The sequence below is a fragment of the Nothobranchius furzeri genome, chromosome 11 (genome assembly GCF_043380555.1).
Source record: "Nothobranchius furzeri strain GRZ-AD chromosome 11, NfurGRZ-RIMD1, whole genome shotgun sequence".
Taxonomy (NCBI): Eukaryota; Metazoa; Chordata; class Actinopteri; order Cyprinodontiformes; family Nothobranchiidae; genus Nothobranchius; species Nothobranchius furzeri.
This window is the reverse complement of record NC_091751.1, coordinates 35,057,172-35,079,049: the sequence shown is the minus strand read 5'-3', so window position 1 is coordinate 35,079,049 and position 21,878 is coordinate 35,057,172. Positions and strand designations below refer to the sequence as shown.

Here is a 21,878-nt window from a genome sequence, read left to right as displayed (position 1 = left end):
AAATTGTGTTGGAAGTGCATTATGTAACCTGTTAAAGTCAAGCTCAGAAGCTTTAAAATTGTATCTTCTGCAGAAATTGTTATAATTCAAGAGCTGACCATCTACATCCATTAAGTGTATAATAGACCATATATTGTTATCTAACCAATCTTTATAGAATAACGATTTGTTTCGGCGCAATATAAATTGATTGTTCCAAATGATTATAGAGTGTGGTGAGTAGTTATGTACATATATCATTTTCCAATACAATAAAAATTGTTTATGGAACTCTGAAAGTTTAATGGGGAGTTTGTTTATATCGTAGTCAGTTAGGAGAAGAATTTTTAAGCCACCAATTTTGTTAAAGATGTAATTAGGGATACTATACCAAAAGACGTCTGGGTGATTTAACCAAAATTTTAACCAATTAATCTTTAGGGTGCCATTCAAAGTCAATGGCCTTTAAACCTCCATCTTTTATTTCTTTAGTCATATGCGCCTTTTTAAGGTAGTGTGGTTTGTTTCTCCAAATAAAGTTAAAGTTTGTTTGATTTATTTTTTTAATTAGGTAGTTTGGTAAGGCAAGGTTATAGGTTGGGTAAACTTATCTTTATAAACATTCCATTTTGGTGAGATAGATACGACCTAGAATAGAAAGGTCACGTTGGAGCCACAGGTTAAGTTCAGAATTTCCTTCTTTAAGTTTATTTTCAAAGTTTAAGACTGAATTGAGTTTAGGGTTTTTGTTAATGGTCACTCCTAGATATTTAACCTCAGATTTTATAGGGATATTATGTATTTCTTTTAACAGTGTGTCGTGAATGGCTAGAAGTTCACATTTTTTTAGATTTAGGTTTAGACCTGAGGCCTCAGAGAAGACTTGAATCTTTTGGATGGCTAAAGAAATTTGTTTAGAATCCTTTAAAAAAAAGTGTGGTGTCATCTGCAAGTTGACTTATAATTAGATCAGTGCCTAGGACATTTAATTTTGCAATGTTATCACAGTTTTTTAAATACAATGCCAACATTTCGGTAACTAGAATGAATAGATATGGTGAGATTGGGCAACCTTGTGGGATTCCAACATTAATATTAAATCTAGGGGTGGTGTTTTTTGGTAGGATGACACAGCTGTTTATGTTGTCAAACAGCATGGGGTGGGGGTTTCTTTCCATGTGGGAAGTGGAGGGAGGAGAGCCAAGGCAAAAATGCTCACAGGGGGCGAGGTCCAGAATTCGCTTTAAACACACACAAGGCAGGCAAGAGGTCATACACGAGGAGGCGGAGATTTGAATACTTGCAGTAGGATTAGGCAGGTCTCTATGGTCAATATCCAGAAAACAAGTCAGATATCCGTGAGGCAGAGAGGCAAACAGGATCCAGGAAGGGTAGAGCAAGAGGCGAGCAGAGGTCGAGGTCTTGGTCTTGGTCTTGGTCTTGGTCTGATGGCTGGATATCTGTAGCAGAGAAGCACACAGGATGGTCTGGCAGAGAGGGCAGTGAGGTGGAGGGTTTAAACAGTGAGGGGAGCAGGTGGAGATAATCAGGTCAGGCACAGGTGAGCAAGATGATCCTAATGAGTGCAGATCCCAGAGAACAGCAGCATTACATGTTGGCGGGGTCCCCCACAGGCCTCAGATGCTTTCTCATGTAACTCAGGTTGTTGGGTCATAATCCAGAGTCTTGCTGACGTTTTTAGCTGCTGCTTCAGCCGGCTTCATGCTGTTTTTCACTCTAGGCTCAGATGTTTTAGGGATTTGATCAAAAAACATAAAACTTGATTCTTATCAAGAGCTGAAAACTTCAGAGTAGACAGAGAGGTTCACTGACATTTTGCTTTAATCTGCAAGATTAGAGGGATTATTCTAGGGCTGGAAAGGGTTTCTGGTTTGGGATTATCTTTCACTTAGAATAGCTGGAATAGTTTTAACAATAATTAATATCAGGACCTCTGTAGCTCAGGAGGTAAAGCGGGTCGTCCGGTAGTCAGACAGTTGCAGGTTTGATCTCGGCTCCAACCAGAGAAGGCTGCTGTGTCTTTGGGCAAGACACCTAACCTTCCCGCCTGCTGGTGGTGGTCGGAGGGACCCGTGGCGCAAGCGTAAGGAAGCCCCGCCTCTGACAGCTTGCCCCAGAGCAGCTGTGGCCACATCATAGCTCATCAACACCAGGCTGTGAATGTGTGAATGACTGATTGTGACAGACACTGTCACTTTCTGGCCACTAGAGGCCCTCAGTACTCTGCCTGCACAGCTGCAGGCTGTTAGATTGATTGAGCCTCCCTGGCTGTCATTCTGGGAGAGACTTCAGTTGGGCGTTGACACGGAGGTGTTGATTCTCCTTGATCTCTCCTCGGTTTAAGACGTTAAAGTGTTGTGTGATTACATGAGTGGTATTTTCCCAGTTTCGTTACCTGAGTGGTATTTCTAGTTTTGCAACCTGAGTGGTAATTTTTGTTTATAGTAATAATAGTAGTTTGTGTGTCCTCATTCATTGAGAGACTTTGCTCACCCTTTTGGTGCAGTTTTTGTGTTCATCCGTTTAGCCTTATTCCAGCCCTTTGGCACTGCGCTTTTTGATTATTAGAAATTGTTTTATTAGTTAGAAATTCCTTTTGTTATTGATTCCCAGTCTTGGATGACCTTTTTGTTTCCATTTCAGCCCAGAGCTTAGTCTGTGTTAATAAATTTCCTTCTAAAAGTTTTAAACTCAGTTTGTTTCATTCCGGTACAAAATCTTCTTTACTCCCTCAAACACCATCGTGCTCCTAGCAAAGCCAAGGGATGTAAAACTGATTGTGTTGTAAAGTGCCTTGGGGGGTTGTAGAACGCTAAGGAGGTGCTATACAAATACAGATCATTTAGTTTTTTAATGATGATCAAGGTTAGATTTATTTTGAGTTTTGGTTGTTTTGTGGGATTAGAGGGTTTAATCTAACAGGATTAAAATGTGCTTAATCCTCATCATTTTGGGAGTTTTTTAGCCCTGTCTATAATCCAGCATATTTGAATACGTATGAGCAGTATTGTGTCCCTTTCCAGATAAACGTATTTCATCTCTTTATCAGCAGCTTCAGCTGGACGGGAACGTTTCGGATTATTTAAGAAGATATTTTCTGATTTGTTGTTTTTTGGGGTTGAGTTAGGTTGGCTCTGCTCATACCTGAATCCATCAGTCCAAACTTGCTCCGTGTGTTTACTCAGGTAGGTTCGGTCCCGAGTCCCTCCTGATTGGTCGGCTTTGTTAAAATCTGCACTCTGATTGGATCTGTAGGGTGAATTTCCTTTGGCCAACACCTTCCCTTCCTACACGCAGCACCACAAACACACACCTGTCCCACACAACCCGAGTTGCTGCTTCTCAGCTGAATGCTTCAGGAGTTTCAGCAGCCATGTCTTTAGTTCAGCATCTGAGAGAGTTCATCAGCGAGCGCCTAGCTGCTGCTGCTGAGGAAATATTCTCCCAGTTTGAGAAAACCATCGAAGAAGAGCTGAAAGCTCAGCGCAGACTGCTGGATATCAGCTGGGATCCGTGGATCAGGCTGCGCAGAGTCACCGGTACGTGGTCCAGAAGGTTCTGGTGGAACCTGCAGGGTTCTGAACGAGGTCTGCAGCAGACCCTTCAGAACCCTGCAAAGATTACATCAGGAATTAGAACGTCCCAAAGCTCAGCAGAAGTCATGTTCTCTGGTTTTAGCTTGTTTCACCGTGATTGTGTGAGAGCTGCGTGTCCTGCAGGACGACGTAAACCCATCAGCGTCTGAAGACAAAAGACTCAAAATGTTTGATTTTTATTTAAAACTCAGATTCAGATTCTAAACTAATTTAAATATTTAATTATGTTAAATGTATTCAGCAAAATATAATCAAACAACTAAATAATCAACCTGGGATTAAAAAAAATCTGATAAGAGTAAAACGTCCTGTTTTACATGAAAAACCACTAATACATTCATATTTAACTCATTTATTTGATTTAAACATCTGATTATTCACGTCTGACTTTTATCTGACAATTTCATCAAAACAGTAAATAAATTTACTTTAAATGTTAATTTAAAGTTAATTTAAAGAAACACTAAAGGGAATTGAATCTAACAGATAAGAGCAGAAACATTCAACAGGCTGTTTGTAACCAAAAGAAACATAATTAAGTTTATTTTAAAACTCTCTGGGATTTTAGGAGCTTCGGAAGAATTATTTAACAACAATGATTCTTCATAATGTCGTTTCAGTAGCACGAGGCTAAAAATAGATTTTTTTTTTACAGTGTCCTGTCTGGCTGTGAAGCAAACAGAATTGATGTCTGAATGCTGGTAACAAGCCTTACAGATGTACTCTCAGGTGAAGCATCAAAGCGTCTGCTTATAATGTCACGCCTGATACTTAAAACTTTATTGTTGTTGTTTTTGAATGCTTTGTAATTCCGACCAGACACAGAGTCAGAGGTGAAAGAGAAAGGAAAAGACAAAAGGTGGGGAAAAGGGGGGGGGGGGGGGGGGGGTCCACAAAAATAAACAATAATGAACAAGAGTCTGCTTCTAGACCTGCAGAAAGAGAAAGATTAGAAGAAGAAAAATATGGGACACACAATACATCAGGAGCAAGCTATCACCGCATCAACCTGATGATGAAATATAAAATCAACATTGTTTAACTGAACAATCACACAATAATAAATCATAGTGCATGTAGTGGCGGCAACAACAGCCTTAAGACATGTGTTGAACGTGCCTAAGCCCATACTTTGAGAGTGAATAGATTTATTATTTAATATGGATCTGTGTTTGAACCTGCAGCAATGCTCATTTCAATCCAGATCACCCTGAAACCTGAGAAAGACCCTTCAGCGTCAGTCACCCATGTCAGAATCCTCTAAAGACAAGCTGGTGAGAGCTGATGCTAACATGTTTTAAATGTTGAGTTTGTTCCTTCTGGATTTTACCGTAAAACAGAAAAAGTCTTTTAGACTTTGTGTCCCAATAATAACTTTATAGGAGACGGTAAAAAGGGGTCATCGAGTCATAAAGGACACTAACTCGTTAACTAGCTACGGGGGTGGGAGGGGAAGCTATTAAGGTAGTAGTTTATTAATGCTTAATAATGCACTGAGTCACATTAATAAAGGGATTCTTATTGTGAAGTGTTACTGAACAGAAACCACACACGCACACACACACAAACACAAACACACACACACATACACACACACATTCCAGAGAGGATGTGGAGGGATCAAAGCGTCACGGTTGGAGACAAGTCTGACAAGTCTGACAAGTCTGAGTCAGAGTTCCATCACCTCCCGGCTGTTTGGAGACAAACCCCCCAGCTCCTCACCTACCTCGTGACTTTCTACAAAGATAATTTGCATTTTGGTTTGTCTGTTACTTGACTTCCTTGTTCCTTTATGAGTGGATTTGTTAGCGGAATCTCACGTTTCCCAACACTCAGATTCTTGTGAAATGCTCAGAGAGGCTGTGTTGATTTGTGTGATGCAGACGCATCAGAAGAACTCATGAAAAAACTCTTCGTTCCTCGTGTGGAATCAAGTCCACGTCCTCCTGGACTCCTGGACAAAGTCTGGTCTAGGACTAGAGGCATAACCCCTAAAAGCCGCTGCAGGAAGAGGAGCTCTGAGAGCTGTTTCACTTTGATTCTTTTATGAAGAACAAAAAAAATGTGTGCCAGCAGTGGTGGTGGAGTTTCTGTGGGTTTTATTTTAGGCAAGGCAGCTTTAGTTATTGATCCCATTTCAAACACAGGGCAACTCAGTGTGCTTTACAATTAGCATTAAATAGCACAACAACAAATACAAGAACACAAATTACAAATGTACACAGATAAAATTATAATTTAGAGCTAAAAGGAAAAGACAGACTTAAGGTTGACCAATTACATCACAGATAACAGAGGACACGATGCATGATAAAAAAACCATTCATGTAAAAGCTGATGAGTACATGAGGGTTTTAGTTTTGTTTTAAACAACACTAGGGTTGGGGCAGATCTGAGGTCATGGGGAAGCTGATTCCATATGTGAGCAGCATGGTAACTAAATGCACCTCCGCCATGTTTGGTTCTGACCCGAGGTTCTACCAGCTGATCGTTTCATCTCAGAGCCCTGTGTTTATACAAGAAGGGGATCTGACATGTATTCTGGTCCCATGCCACTGGGTGATTTATAAACTAGTAGGAGCACTTTGAAGTCTATTCTGTAGTTTACTGGTAACCAGTGTAGAGATCTAAGAACAGAAGTGATGTGCTCCGTTCTCTTAGTTCTTGTTAAGACTAGCAGCAGCATTCTGAACAAGCAGCAGTTGCTTCACAGCTTTTTTGGGAAGACCAGTTAGGAGACCATTGCAGTAGTCCAGTCGACTAGAAATAAAAGCATGAATAAGTTTCTCTAAGTCTGGTCTGGACATGAGACCTCTGACTCTTGATGTTTGATGAAGGTGATAAAACGCTGATTTAGTTGTAGCCTTAATATGTCCAGAGAAGCTCAGGTCTGAGTCAATGATAACTTCTAGATTTCTAACCTGGGTCGTTGTCTTTCTTCCCCTGGAGTCTAGCTGAGCAATAACATCCATTCTATCCTTCTTGTTGCCAAAGACAATAACTTCAGTCTTGTCTTTGTTTAGCTGAAGAAAGTTTGACTGCATCCAGTCGTTTACTTGTTCTGGGCACTGACAGAGTGAGTCCAGAGGACGACAGTCAGTAGGTGATAGGGCTAGGTAGATCTGGGTGTCATCAGCATAGCTATGATAGGAGATGTTGTTATTAAGTATGACCTGACCCAGGGGCAGCATATAGAGATTAAAGAGTACTGGTCCTAGAGTTGAGCCTTGGGGGACCCCACATGTCACGGTGATCCGCTTTGATTGGTAGTCCCTAATAGAGACAACATCGCCCCTGTCTTTGAGATAGGACTGGAACCAGCCAAGCACTGTGCCTGATAGTCCCACCCAGTTTGTGAGTCTGTCCAGAATGACGTTGTGGTCCACAGTGTCAAAAGCTGCACTGAGGTCAGGCATCATCAGGACAGATGCTTTACCTGAATCAGTGTTGAGACGAAGGTCGTTTATTACCTTGATCAGTGCAGTCTCTGTGCTGTAGTGCTGTCTACAGCCTGACTGAAGACCGTCCATAATGTTATTTGACTCTAAATAGTTGTTTATTGGGGTCATTACCTTCTTTCAATGATGTTTCCATCAGAGGGAGATTAGAGATCGGTCAGTAGTTGTTCAACACTGAGGATCTAGTTTCCTCTTCTGTAGAAAGTTTCACAGCAGCAGTTTTCAGTGGTTTAGGAAAAAGACCTGATGTTAAAGAGCAGATAACAGTGTCCAGTTCCTCAGCTTTTAGGCAACTAGAAACATTTTAGTTTGTAGGCAGGCTGTCCAGACAGCAGGTAGAGGAATTTAGGGTCTTTACTACGTCATTCAGTGTTTTAGTACTAATCAGGGTGATAGTTGGCGTTCTGGCCAGGTTGTTGCTGTGTGGCTGTGTCAGTGGTGGGGTTGTGTTAGTTGATGTAGAGGAATGAATGGCTGATCTAATGTTTGTGATTATTTCATTGAAGAAAGATGCAAACTCATCACATCTGGTCTGAGATATGAAGTCCGGGGCTCACTGTGCTGGGAGGTTAGTTAGCCTCTCGACTGTAGAAAACAGAACATGGAAACTGTTAATATTATCACTGATGACTTGTGAGAAAAAGGCTTGTGTGGAGCTGTGAGCCGTATTGACAACCTCGTTGTTTGGGAACATTCTGGGTGTTATCTGGGGGTCTGTGTCTCGGCGGGTGTGACGTAGAGGTTCCAGAGGAATGAAACGTAGTGCTGGCTCCTTAACTTGATCCTCGTGTTTCTTCTTGATGAATGTGGGGGAAGAACAAGAAACATGCAACATGTGTGCTAGATTTGAGTTGAATAGTCTAACTCCGGTCTTCTTCAGACGAAATCCGACCGACAGGAAGTCGTTTCTACGATCCCTAAAGAAGATGAAATTGTCTAAATAAATTATGTTTTCTTTGTTACATGTGGATGAGGGCCATGAGTTGAAAGCATGGAGCCGTGAAAAATGTTCCATTCCTCTTCTCACGGGTGCTGGGGGGCCGCTGATAATCAAGTTTGGTTTTTAGGGGAGTGATGTCAGCAGAGCAGTAAAATCCTACTTAAAGGCCTCTGTTTCCCTCATCCTCATATCCTTAGAGCTAATATGGATGATGAGGTTTTTGGCTGCTGGGTGTTTAGAATGCATTGAAGGTATTCTGTCTGTGAGATCAGAAATTGTGTCCTTGGCTAAAGCGACCAGAGTAGGTGGGAGGGTGTCGTCATCCCCAAACGGATCATTTATCTCCAAGTTGACTTCTAGTCGAGAAAGTTTGGTTTCAATGACAGATCTTTTAAAGACGTTGATGAAAATCTTCCGAAGAAATGAAGGGAGAGAGATGTTGTAAGGTAGTTGATGTCGGAACATGTTGGCACTGAAACAAAGAATGCTGCTGTTGCCATGGCAACTCTGTCTCCCGATCCCAGCCTGGGCGGGACTGTAACCGGTGAAGGCCGTGGAACCGTTTCCAGGAGTCACTGTGCTTTCTAAACCCAACGACTTCCCTCCCCTGTCCAAACGGAGGTGAGGAGCGCTGCTCATCACGGCTGCATGTACTGATGTGAGGAGAGTCCCCAACCCTACCTTCCCACCTAGTGGACACTTATGTTGTGTGATGTCTGAAGTCTGTTGCATTTCTGTCTGAGGTGTTTTTTGCATAGCAAAGCTGCCCTCCCTGTGGAGGGTAACTCTGAAGTGCCTTTTTTTCCTCCACCTTACCCAATCCTCATGTAAACCCTCTGATCTCTATTAAGGTAGCGCGACTCGGGTTACAAATGACCACAGTCACCAATTCTTGTCATGTGTCTATGTCCATGTATGTATGTCTGATCTTAGAATTGTGTGTACTGAAACTCTAATTTCCCTCTGAGATTAATAAAGTATCTTTGAATTGAATTGAATTGAATTGAATTGAATGTTGGCACTGAAGCACGTAGGGAAGCAGAAGCTGTAGGTCAAGTCAGAGCAAAAATGCTGTTATTGACTCTTTTGTCAGTTTCAGAGAATGGTCCCGGTGATCTAGGGGGTCAGTAGTTACTGAGCAGAAAACTTTGGTGGGAAAAACAGTGAAGCAGAAAAGAAAAGGAAAGGAAAAGAATGCGGGAGAGGCAGGAGCACTACTCCTGTGTCCAAAGCTTACTTACTCTTTTCCTCACAGGTCATCTACGTACCTGTAAGGAGGAGGAGGAGGTTCTGACTGACCAGCAGCTCCACAATCAAGAGAGGACTTTCAGTTTGGAACAGAGCAAACCAGAACCTCCACAGGTTAAAGAGGAACATGAAGAACCAGAACCTCCACAGGTTAAAGTGGAACATGAGGAACCAGAACCTCCACAGGTTAAAGAGGATCCCTGCAACAGCCAGGATGAGGAGCAGTTGGTTCTGGAACAAGAATCTGACACCTTCATGGGGACCAATGACCATGAGGACCAGAGTGAACCAGAACCATCAACTAGTGACCAGATATGCCCTCCCCATTCTCCTGCTGTTGAGGTTCCAGATCAAAGTGAGCAGCGAGATTCTGAACCAGCTCTGCAAATGGAACCGAAGCCGAGACAAAAAAAAGCCAAAATCCTAAAAAAAGTCAAAAGCTCATCGACTTCAGAGAAAGCCGGAGGAACCCAGAAAGCTGAAGAGTCTGTGGAGTGTGATGTTTGTAAGAAGGTCTTTAGGTCCAAGTCCTACATGAAGGTTCATCAGCGGATCCACACTGGTGAAAAACCATTTGTGTGTACCTTCTGTGGTAAAAGATTCCATCAGGTGTGCTCAATGAAATATCACGAGAGGAGTCACACAGGTGAGAAACTGTACTTCTGCAAAATGTGTGGAAAGAGCTTCAGCTACTGCACACCCTTCAGGTTTCACATGAAGATCCATTCCAACGAAAAACCATACTCGTGTGAGACTTGCGACAAAAGCTTCAGAAGCCGTGATAAGCTGAAGCTCCACACCAGAACCCACACAGGTGAGAAGCCCTACGGCTGCGACACCTGCGACAAAAGGTTCAAAGACTCGTCCAAGCTGAAGAGACACATGAGGACACACACGGGGGAGAAGCCCTACTCCTGCAGGAGATGTGGGAAAAGTTTCACCGACGGCAGCAGCCTGACGAGCCACATGAGGATCCACACAGGTGAGAAGCCCTACACCTGTGAAATGTGCGGGGGCTGTTTCAGGCACAACAGCAGCTTAACTGTCCACATGAGAATCCACACAGGTGAGAACCCCTACACCTGCGACACCTGTGGGAGGACGTTTAAAGGCTCGTCGCATTTGAAAATCCACACGAGAAGCCACGAAGATGGGAGTCTGGTTTCACGTAAGAGACGTTTAGCTGCTCACGCGGAAACTCCCACAGGTGAGAAGGTTTCGCTCTGAGACACATGGACGAAGAGAAATAATCCGAAAACCAACAATTGCAGAAACACTCTTCCCGGTTTGAGAGGAAAAAGCTGAAAACGAGTTCTCACGTTCCTGTGAAACGTGTTGATGCTGAAACAGAATGTGAGTTTATGAGACTTTTCCTCAGAATTAAAGAGATAAAAAGAAAATGTTTCTGTTGTTTTGTGTTATTATAATTATTCTTATTGGGATGGAAAGTTCATCCTGAGGGCCAGACGAAGCTCTGAAACGTTCCAGCTGAAGCCAAAGCCTGAGATGTTCCAATACAAGGTTAAGTATACTTTACTGTCACAGTATTAACACTTTAGTTTTTACATTTGTAGGTTGGACGACAACAAATCCTGGAGACAAAGCAGCCGTTGAAGCACACCTGGGTCTCGTGGCTGAGTCGGGAGATCGGTTCCCTATAGGCCTTGTGCCCTTGAGCAAGATACTGAATGAGGATAGTTGCCCCCAGAGTGTGTACAAACACCATCCCACCGCTTTCCGGTGAATGGTCACTGCAGAAAAATCGTTTCTCCAAAGGCGACGTTATTAAAATATTTCACCTTTTTTACTTCGGCTGGTGTAACAAGGTTATCGTCGGACCTGAAACCGGTTTCCCCATCATTTAGAAGCTTGTGGGTTTTGGCTGAGTGGTTATGCAGCTGGTAGCATTGTTGCCTCGCAGCAAGATGGTTGCAGGTTCAAGTCCTGACTCAACCATTTCTGCATGGAGTTAGCATGTTCTCATGCATGTGTGGAGTTAGCGTGTTCTCCTCACGTATGTGTGGGGTTAGACCCCACAGTTTCTCGTGGATATGGAAGTTTTAGCTGTCTGTTCTCTCTCCAGTCCTGGATTCGGTCTGCTTGCAGGTCCCTCAGTTTTTGTTTCATCTATATTTTTTACCCATTTTTAACTGTTTTTTTCAGGTGAGATGGTATTCACCCTAACCAACATGGCTCAAGCATGCTAACTGCTAACATCCAGTATGCTGTGCAGTCCCATAGATATGTATCTACTGTATGGTGAATTCCCTTTCACAGACATGATGGTTTACACCCCAGCCATCTTCACCTTCTTCGACCATCGCTCTCACCACCACTCCAAATAACATTCAGTGATCCTCCCGCATTGTAACACTGACTTAAGGATTGAAAAGATCACAGCAAGCATTTGATTCGTGTGTGGCAAGGTGGATAAACGAGGGCCCGGGCGGGATTCGATCCCCAGACTCCCGGGTGAGAGTCGTACGCTCTAACCAGTCAGCCAAAGGGACATCCCCTTGGCCAAGTAGCCAGGGCGCATGATCAATTGGGACACTGTGACAGGACACTCACACTGTCACACGTGGATGGAAATGATGGAAAATGTAGGTTTAGAGGTGGTGAGCGCATGAAGAGGTGGAGGAGAATGAGGGACAAATTTGTCTGTGTTCAAAAAGTCTCTGAAATACAAAAAAACAATATAAACACAATAGTAAATGCACAATCTTGGACTGCGTACATGACAGGATACCACAGATAAGCGCTGTGCCCTCTGCTGTCCTGGAGGGGAAGTGCTTTGCAACACTCCTCAGGAGACGGAGAAGTCTGAAGGCAAAACGCTTCCGTCTATCCATGCGTGTCTCTCCCTGGTGGAGCTGATGCAGAAGCATACACCAGGCTTGAGAAAAACATTTAAGTTAACTACTAAAGTAACAGGAAATAATTCAATTAAAGAGAAGTGGTAGAAGAAAGTAGCAGTGTGGTCAGTATGTCCTCCAGCAGTCTAAGCCTACTGCTGCAGCACAACTAAAGGGGTGAACCTGGATAACCCAGTATGTCCTCCAGCAGTCTGTTCTATGAACATCTTTGTAAATATTTTAGCCATTTATGATGGTTGCAGTGGGGTGAAGTCACCTCCTTAAAATCACAGGGTTGCAAGTTTGCATCCTGCTCAGTCTGTCACAGTTGTGTCTTTGGGCAAGACACTTCACAATCCCTACCTGCTAGAAGTGGTCGGAGGGACCAGTGGCACCTGTGTACGGCAGCCTAGCTTCTGTCATTGTGTCCCAGGGTAGGTTCTGCACCGTCAGATGCAATCAAACCATCATCCACATAAACAAGGATCTTAGAAAATTGGCTGAACATTGAAAGTCAGCGAGACAATTATTGATTGTTTAGGTAATAGTGGGATTTTGTGGGGTACAACTTTTGTAAGTTCAGCTCTAAATTTTGTAGCTGAAAGCAAACCAAAAAGAAATTGTGAGTTAGGATGAACAGGAACACTGAAAAAGAGTATTGTTTAAATAATTGTTTAATTCTGGGCCTAAACTGGGAGTTTGGTTAGATCTGCACGGGAGAGATAGAGCTCAAAAAGAGGGCCTGTAGACCAAAATAGTTCAGGGATCTGGTTTAATTGGAGGGGCAATCGCGTGAGATGTGACCTTGACCTTCACAGGTCCAGCAAACGGACTGCTGTGATCGGGCTTGTGAATTGTACCATGCCTCTGCCTCCGTTTAGAATTTTTCCTCCTATTTCCCTTTTTGTCAGGGGGGCGTTGTGGGGTTGATTTGGTTTTTTTTGGCTTTTTAGTTTTTCCCTGGATGACCTTTTCTGCATATCTGGCATACAACATCAGTTCTTCAACATTGCAGGTTTCCCAGAGAATGTAGTGAGTTTTGATTTGTTCAGCAATTGCAGGCAGGAAACCTTTCAACAAATCTGCCCATAACAGCCGGACATAAGGTCCATCTTTATCTGCGTCGGGCATGAGGGTACTATGGAGGTTAAATTGTTTTTGGTATCTGGCACGGAAGTCATCCACGGACTCACCAGTCTTTTGTTTAATAGTTGTTAACTGGGTTAAATTAGGAGATTCCAAAATGTCAAACTGTGGTTTTAGTCTTTAGTCATTTGTCCAGTCGCTGTCATTTCCCTGAGCAGAGGTGAGTTCCACCATCTCCTCTCATCAAAATCTGAGTTCATTCTCCGCAGGTGGGGAGCAGAGGGAACTACAGCTGCAGACGATTCTCTAATCAGGAACGCGGGTTTAAAAGGAGGACAGAGACACTTCATTTCGCCGGATGATTGTACCAGTTCAGGTAGCACCAGCCACTCGCCTTGAAACTTGTTAACTCGTGTTTTGACTCGCCTTCGACTTTTGGATTATTGACCTTGGATTGTATTTTCGGATTTGGATTTGGATTATCCCTTACACCTGTTTGTCTCGCTCAGGATCACCTCGTCATCTTCTCACCCTCGCTGTCTTCACTTCTGGATTATTCAACACGTCTCGTCCTCCTCCGCCGTTCCTGCTCGGATTTCCCTTTGCTGCCTCACTCCTACGAAATCTCTCACCCACTGCTCAGCGTCCTTCCCGGCTTCCCTTCCCCTCATCATTCAACCTGAACACCTCAAAGACTCGAGCCGTCTTGGCTCCTCAGCACAGGACTTCCCTGTTGCAGTTTTCAGTTACCGTTTATAATAAAGACATTTTTACTTTACTACTTTGGACTTGTGTGATGATACTGCATGTCTTGGGTTAGGCACTTACCTCGAGCCATGACAGTCGCGGGAGGTTTTAGAAGGCTCACTTGAGCCAGCTGATCTAATCCTTGGCCAATTAAGCGGTGGGAGTGAATCACCTCCATCATATCTGAGACCCACTTCTCTGACTGTTCTCTGGGTTTAAACGGGTGCATCCATTCAGCCGGCAGAGCTGAAGGAGTTAGTTTACTTAGGACGGATACATTTTTCCCTGCTTCACTTTCTTCTTTCTTTTTCTCTTTACTTTTTGGGATATCTCTCAGTCTCTTTTCTATCTCATCTCACCATATCATAGCTAACTTCAACTGTTCTTCCTTGGCTAATTTCTTTTTGCCAGTGGCTGCTGCAACTTTAAGTGTGTAAATGCTGACTAAATCCTGCCATTGTTCACCTTCCAGCCTCCCATCGACTTTGTACTTTTTGCGCCATTTTTCCATAAATTTTAAGCTATCAGGGTGTTTATGAGACATATATTTCATATCTCCCTCCAGTTTGTCTTTAGAAGCGGTATTCCCCATTCTATCTAAGTTGTTTTGTTTACTTATTTAGTAAAACAGGCTGGGAGCACGCCAAGGAGTTCTAATGCAAAAATTGTCAGAAATACAATTAAACTGCAGATAAGGGCGTATGTTAAAATTATTTTATCAGATAACATTTGGCAGCCACTGAAGCAAATCAACAATCCTCCATTCCTGTCTTCCACACACTCAGAGCAGGGACACACACACACGATGTAAGGCTCTCAAAGTCATCGGTTCACGCACACCTCCACACACACACACTACCAGAAAAACTCAACGTCCCAGAACTTTAGGCGAACAATCTCACACTTGCTTATTTTTTTCTTTCAGCACCTCTTAATTCATACTTTCTCATACATCAACAGAACAGAAACGAACTTGCAGGTTTTTCACACACAGAGACATAATGGGTCGGCAGCTGAAACAAAGTTCACAGCCGGGTTTTTAGCACTTTGGCACAGATTTAACACCACAATATAACACAGAAATACAATGTCCGCAATGGGACAGCCGACACCAATATTTCAGATACCAGCAACAAACAATAACAACGCCACAGAACCACGGAAATCAGGCAAGCCTGCACAACCCGAAATGGGACGCAGCCCACAAAACCAAGAAAACACAGACCACAGAACGACAAAGGGTGAATTTAGAACAGTTTTGGCCCTTGAGCCAATTATAACGGAGGCGATCTCCCACCGAAAGGCTCTGCTCTCCCGGGTTTCGGCACTAAAATGTTGGGTATTTTTATTCAATCAATCCAGGCGTACCTCAAAGAAGGTCCAACACTTGCAAGGAGGTTAGAGATATTAGTTTTATCAATACCATTTACCAATATACACCAATAATCAACAACCAGATTTTGCAAAACCGGAGAGAAATAAAGATACACACCAATGGGGATGTCTGTTTAGTCTCTCATCGAGCCAAAGCTCTCAAAAAGGTTTAATTCACAAGTAACACAGCACACACACATAAAAGGTAAACACCCACTCCCTTCACAGAAAACAAACTTTCCCAGGTTCTTGGTATAACAGAGAAACGCTCCGTCTGGACGTAACTAGGGAGGTTATTGTCAGACTTACAAGGTTGAACTTCCCTGCCGGAGCCAAAGAAGAATAACAAAATATGAACAAGGACTGAACCTGCGTTTGAATTTAAAAACACCAGATGGTACCCAGACATAATCATTTTCCATGCATCCAATACTGTATTTACCCAACAGTAGGAACAACTGCTTAACCATATTATGTAATGCATTCACAGACAGTCAACCAAGAGAAGCACACATTTGGTCTGGAGATAGAAAGTACTCAAGCGAGGTCATCCTTCCTGCACCAGTTTAAATGCAAATAAGAGTGATGAACTCTGTTTGAAAGAATCTACACATCAGACAATTATTAACAAGGTGAGGTGAAAATCAATTTTTATCCAACATTCCTCCCTGTTTCAAACGGAGTTCATCTTAAACAACTATCACTATCAACTGAACTTCAAGTAAGATGCTAAACAGTCAGGAGAGTTTAATAACCTTAACAATCCTCCCTGTGGAAACAGAGGTCATCTTCTATGAGTAACAGAATAAAATAATAACAACAAAACTACGATTAAGTGTAATACAAGAATCAACCTCTAACACACAGAAGACCACAAAAGAATCAGCAACCTTCATAAAAGGCTGTAAAAGGAAAGGAACAACCTGTAACAAAATTAAAGCAGCTGCAACAAAGTTCAACCTGTAAGAAATACCCAACAGATTACACACAGAAAAATCCACACAGGTGAGAAGCCCCACCTGTGCAACACCGGCAGGAAAAGATTTACCGACCTGTCCACGCTGAGGAAACACGCTGTGACTCACACAGGAGAGCTGCCGTATTCCTGCCAGACCTGCGGAAATCGTTTCAGCCTCAACAGCAGTCTGACCATCCACCTGAGGACGCACCTGGGCGAGACGCCGTTCGTCTGTAACACCTGTGGGAAATCTCTGACCTACAAGGCAACGCTGAAGTGCCACATGCTTATTCACTCAGGAGAGACGCCGTATTCCAGTGGAGAATGTGGGAAAAGTTTTAACCATGACAGCAGCTTAAATGCTCACCGATCGACTCACGCGTGGGAGAAGGCGCGGTCCTGCCAGCTGCTGTCCCACACAGAACCCCACAGGGACAAAGAGTCCATGTCCTGATGTCCACAAGAAGACAACGAGTCAGAGGTTCCAGCTTCAAAGGGTCAGCTCGTGGTAAAGACCTTTATTCTTTTGTCTGTTCTACTCCTGAGGGGTTTCAGGTGTCCTGAAAACTGGTGTCCTCATAGGTCTGGTTGGTTTTAACCCTCTGAGCTGCTGAAGGTGGCAGCATTCATGAGGACGTTTCTAACGCATCTCCAAGTGTTATTGTGTCCTCACCAGAGTCTCTGGGCCCCACTCTCCTGTGGCTGGAAGTTTCAAATGTTTCTCTCAGACGAGGAGACCTGGACCTGGGCTCGGTCTAGTTACTGAGACCACTTTAGGAGGAGTTGGAGACTAAACTGACATAATTAAGACACAAGCCCCATGCCATCGGACCCCGTGACCCAAAGCAGGTCTAAAATCTCCAACACACCGTTTCTGTCTCATTCCAACTAGAACTGTTAAGACTTTGAGTTTCCATCAGGTAACCGAGAGTCTGGTTCTGGTTCTAGTTCTGCAGCTCCACCATGGGTCACTTGATCCGACATCACCGCCTCAGCGGGTTCTCGGGTTCTGCAGATTCACCGACTCGCCTGTGTTAATCAGCTAATCTCTGTTTGAATCAGGAGATCTTCAGCAGGATCTAAAGCAGCTTCAGAGATCCGACGTGTGCGTTTATCTGCATCACGTCCTCCAGAACCTCCCAAGTTAGACCCAGTTTTAGTGTATCATCAGCCTAATACCAGCTTCTGCTGCCAGATCTGGTTTAGTAACAGATCTGTGTTTTCTTCTTCCAGTAAATATAAATAAACACATCCTATAAATAACCAACAGCTGATTTTGGCAAGGAAACCTGGATGAAAACCACATACACGTGTTTCTTCTGCCCTCTAGTGGACACCAGCTGAATTACACCAACAGGGTAAGCAGTAGGAGCAGTTTTAGCTAATCGTTATTTAATTGGCTAAATAGTAATGAAAGCATCAATGACACTAATATGACCAGCAGCAGGAACATAAATGTGATCATGCTGATCTAAAGCGTGCATCTGCATCCATGCTTTCGTTCTTTTTAAAACACAGAAACAGTTACTGTTTCTGTGTTTTAAAAAGAACGAAAGCATGGAATTAGAACCACAACACAGCAAGAACACATAAGATGCATCTGCATGCTTTGCACTGTATAACATATGAAAGATCAGACCATACCTAACACAACATGCCACCCAGCTCCTGGTACAATCTATTGTCATCTCCCGCCTCGATTACTGCTATGCCCTTCTAACTGGTCTTCCAGCCTGTACTGTGAGACCTCTTCAAATGGTCCAGAACGCAGCGGCGGGTCTGGTCTTCAATCAGCCAAAAAGAGCACATGTCACCCCTCTGTTCATTGAGATCCACTGGCTACCGCTAGCAGCACGCATCAAATTCAAATTGCTAACACTAGCTTACAAAGTCCGAGATGGTTGCAAAGGCTTACGTCTCGGTCCAGCCGCTCCGGTCATCACAGGATCGTCGGCTAGCAGTGCCTACACCACGCTCAGGTCAATCCAGACTCTTCTCATGCATCGTTCCACAGATGTGGAATGACCTACCAAGCACTACAAAAACAGGGGCTTCCTTTTCAACTTTCAAGAAACTCCTGAAGACCCTGCTCTTCAGAGAACATCTTCTAAACTAGCACCCTTCCTGCACCCGTCCCCCTCTCTACTGTCCACTCCTTGTTCCCACCTCTCCATGATTCATCATGCTGCCTCACTGCCACCTACGACTGACTGGAAATTGTTTGTTGTTGTTGTTGTTATTGTTGTTGTTAGCCTCAAGGGCAACATGCCAATTTTAACTTGTAAGTCGCTTTGGACAAAAGCGTCTGCTAAATACATAAACATAAACATGATGGTTTAGTGAACTGGGACCAGTTTGGTTACACACAACCCAACATGTCCGCAATAGCCCTGTTTCCATTACCAGAAGCCCAGCGTAGTTCCTGGAATGGGGAACTTGACCAGAAGATAGGATGTCCCAGTCCTCTCAGCAGTTGTGTCTCCATTCAAATTCAGCCGTGTCAGAACTTGCACAGGCATCAGCATATCGAGACTGCTTTGGCGGGGAGTGATGTCACTGATCAGCGCCAACAAGAGTCCACAGTAATAATCTTAGCATTTATTCTGTAGAAGTTCCTCATAATTTAATCCATTCAGACGAGCACAGCTGTGTGATGTAAATTGGGTGTTCAATGACCAGAAGAGGTGCCATTTTTTACAGCGCTCTGAGAGAACAAGCCCCGTTAAGTCTGTGGGGGAATTCCCGTGTTTTTTGGTGTCAAGAGTTAGACATTAAACGCCATTGGTGTTTATTTTCTTTTTCTTTCAGTCTGCTTCACCAACAACTCTTCTAATGTTGTTAATGCCGGTTGTTTTGGATGTCTGCTGATGTCACTTCCTACTCAGTTAAAACCCATCAGTGTGAGTTAACCTAAGGGTCCGCTCAGCTACTCCACCGGGCCGTTCGGAGTACCTACCCCCGAGCGGGTAGTCAGAAGGTTCCTGCGAACGGTCGTTCGGTCGGCCCGGTCAGGTGGAGATGCGCGTGTCGGGAGGTTCGTGTACATCTACTCTGAAGTTCTGGTAGTGAAAACATTGCTAATGCAGTTCTGCTGGTTGGTTTTAGCAGTGGCGGTTATACCATTAGGCATAGGTCGGCGGCCGCCTGGGGCCCCCTTGTGTTGGGGACCCCCTAGCCCTGACCGCCAGCACCCCTCTGTTAATGCCACAATATTCTTATTACCAACCTGTCGCCACCTATGGGATTGGACATGCACACTTCTCATTACCATAATTCCTGAACCATTCAAGATATCATTTAAATTCCAAAAGTGCTGAAAAGATTAAAAATGGGGCTTTTCGTGCATATACAATACATTATGGTAGCCACGGCATTCCGTCTTGAGCTCAATGAATCACAACACAGATTCAGAGACGTGCTGTTTGTCGTCCAAAATGCTCCATTTTATAACTTTTGATGGCTGATCAGATTTTAAAAATTCCAACGGTTCCTAAAAGTACATAAAAGCAGCTTTCCAACGATCTATGGCATAAAGCAATCAGAGTTATGGAAAATATCGCTACGAGGGGAAATCCTGCTGCCTGATTGAAACGGAGCACAGCGGAGCGCAGCGCCGCGGTGAAAGTGGATAACGGAACGGGGAAGCTAATTAGCATCAAAATGAAATGAAATTATGGAAATGCCTCAAAGAAAATCAACACGATCTATTAGGTGTCCCAGAAGGCACATATCTGAAGATAGTGACCACGAAGAAGGACAGATCTCCAGTGAACCAGGGTATGAACGTTTGTTCAGTCTTTATTTTTTATTTTTTTATTTGAAAAACCCTCAACTATTTGCTAATTGTAAGATTCAGCTTCATTCCAGCATTATTTATCTTTTTACAATAAATAATTATTTTTGCTAAAACAAAAGTTTTTGGTATAGCAGTGCACGGAGTGTAAGAGAAGCACCCCATGGCAGTGTGAGGTGTGCAGGACTCTGCCTGCAGCTGGAGAGAAACTGCTTCAAGGCCTACCACATCAAATAAAAACGTCTGAAAGTTTACCAAAAAATTGTCTTAAAACTGCTAAATAAAGATGTCAAGGTTCACACTTTTTTGATACATTACAGTTCAAAGTTTAAATAGTTCATTCCAAATTGTTTGTCCAAGTCATTTTGAAGTTCCTGTTCAATATTAAATGTAAAAAATCCAAATCCATTTTTTGCTTTTTTCACTTTTAAGCTGATTTTTTAAAGGCTTTAATAGAAATAAATTCTAAATACAAACCATACACTGAAAGCTGAGGTTCTTCTGAAAATGGAGAAGAGTTACACACACTTTGCAATTTTTATTACAATTTTACAGCCATAATATAAAAAAATACCAGGCAGCCCTGTTATAATTATGGTCATGAGAGGGTTATGCACAAACAGGAAGTGATTGGTAGTTATTCCACTCCAATCCAGTTGGTGGCGGTAATACACCAAATTGTTGTTTGCCACGTGCCATAAGACCACAAATAAGAATAAGAAGGGAAAAGCAGAAAAAGAAGAGAGGTGGGAACGTTCGTAACAAACTCAAAGCGACAGTCAAAACATTAAGCATGACATGGAGTTATAGTGGCTCCAATAAGAGAAAGTAGCAGCATACTTCATAAAAGCTTTTATTTTCACTTCTGAAAGTGATGTCGTTTTTTGATGTAAACATCAAAAGAAAGCAGAAAGGAAAGACAATGGAAAATGTTTAAAGGGAGGAAAACATAGACCAAAATGGAAAATAGAAAAAAAACAAAGACAAAAGCACAGGAGCACTGATAGGAAAAAGAAAGCAGAGCAAATATTGAAAGTGCTCAAAGGGAGGGAAAACAGGAAAAAAGAGGAGGACTAATTAAAAGGGAAAACAACTCATGTCAGAAGAGGGGAGAGTTTCGCAAATCCAGTTAAAGGTAAGATTGTCGATAATTTAGTGTAAGGGTCCCCATGTCTGTGTTCGCCTTCGGCCCCCAAATTGCTAAATCCGCCACTGGGTTTTAGACCCAGCTGACACAAAACAGACTCCAGCTATTATGGGATATATGTGTATTGTTGTTATCAAATGTCATTTATAGGGGAAAAAGCAGCAATTTGATGTGTTTCTATGGAGACGATCTACTTCCTGTTGGAGTGAGACAGGAAGTCTACTGCTCCCGATGGTACCAGCTGTGCGGGTTCTGTGTGCGCATCCATGTCCTCCGGTTGAGACGGTGGACAGTGGCGTGTCCAGATCTTTTAAAATGGGGTGGCCCAGGTGAGGCATTACTTTGTGCATATGTGGCACCAGTGGTTATGCTTTTTTGTTTTACCTCAAGCCTTTTGTGGACAATGAAAATCCTATTTAAAGGGAATTCAGTGTGGTGTCACCTGGGGTGGCCAGTCAGATTCCAAGGGTGGCATGTGCTACCCCGGGCCACTCCCTGGACACGCCCCTGACGGTGGATTATTTCACACATCACGTACGAGCTGCTGCTGCAGGTCTGTGTCCAGCAGGCCTCTGGACTGTGGAGATGGAGCTGTGCAGATGTTGCTGCAGATGTTACGTCTGAGTGTAGGTTTTAGGTGTTTGATTGTTTCTTCCATAAACTGAATGACTGACTG

At 43.3% G+C, this 21,878-nt stretch overlaps 1 protein-coding gene across 1 annotated transcript; it reads left to right on the top strand.

Moving 5' to 3' along the window:
• Window positions 1-3,285: 3,285 nt before the first annotated feature.
• On the top strand, window positions 3,286-11,393 carry LOC107383702 (zinc finger protein 567). Its single transcript, XM_015956480.3, has 2 exons — window positions 3,286-3,539; window positions 9,250-11,393. The coding sequence occupies exons 1-2, from the start codon at window positions 3,374-3,376 to the stop codon at window positions 10,467-10,469; spliced, it is 1,386 nt and encodes a 461-aa protein (XP_015811966.3). The 5' UTR covers window positions 3,286-3,373; the 3' UTR covers window positions 10,470-11,393.
• Window positions 11,394-21,878: the final 10,485 nt, after the last annotated feature.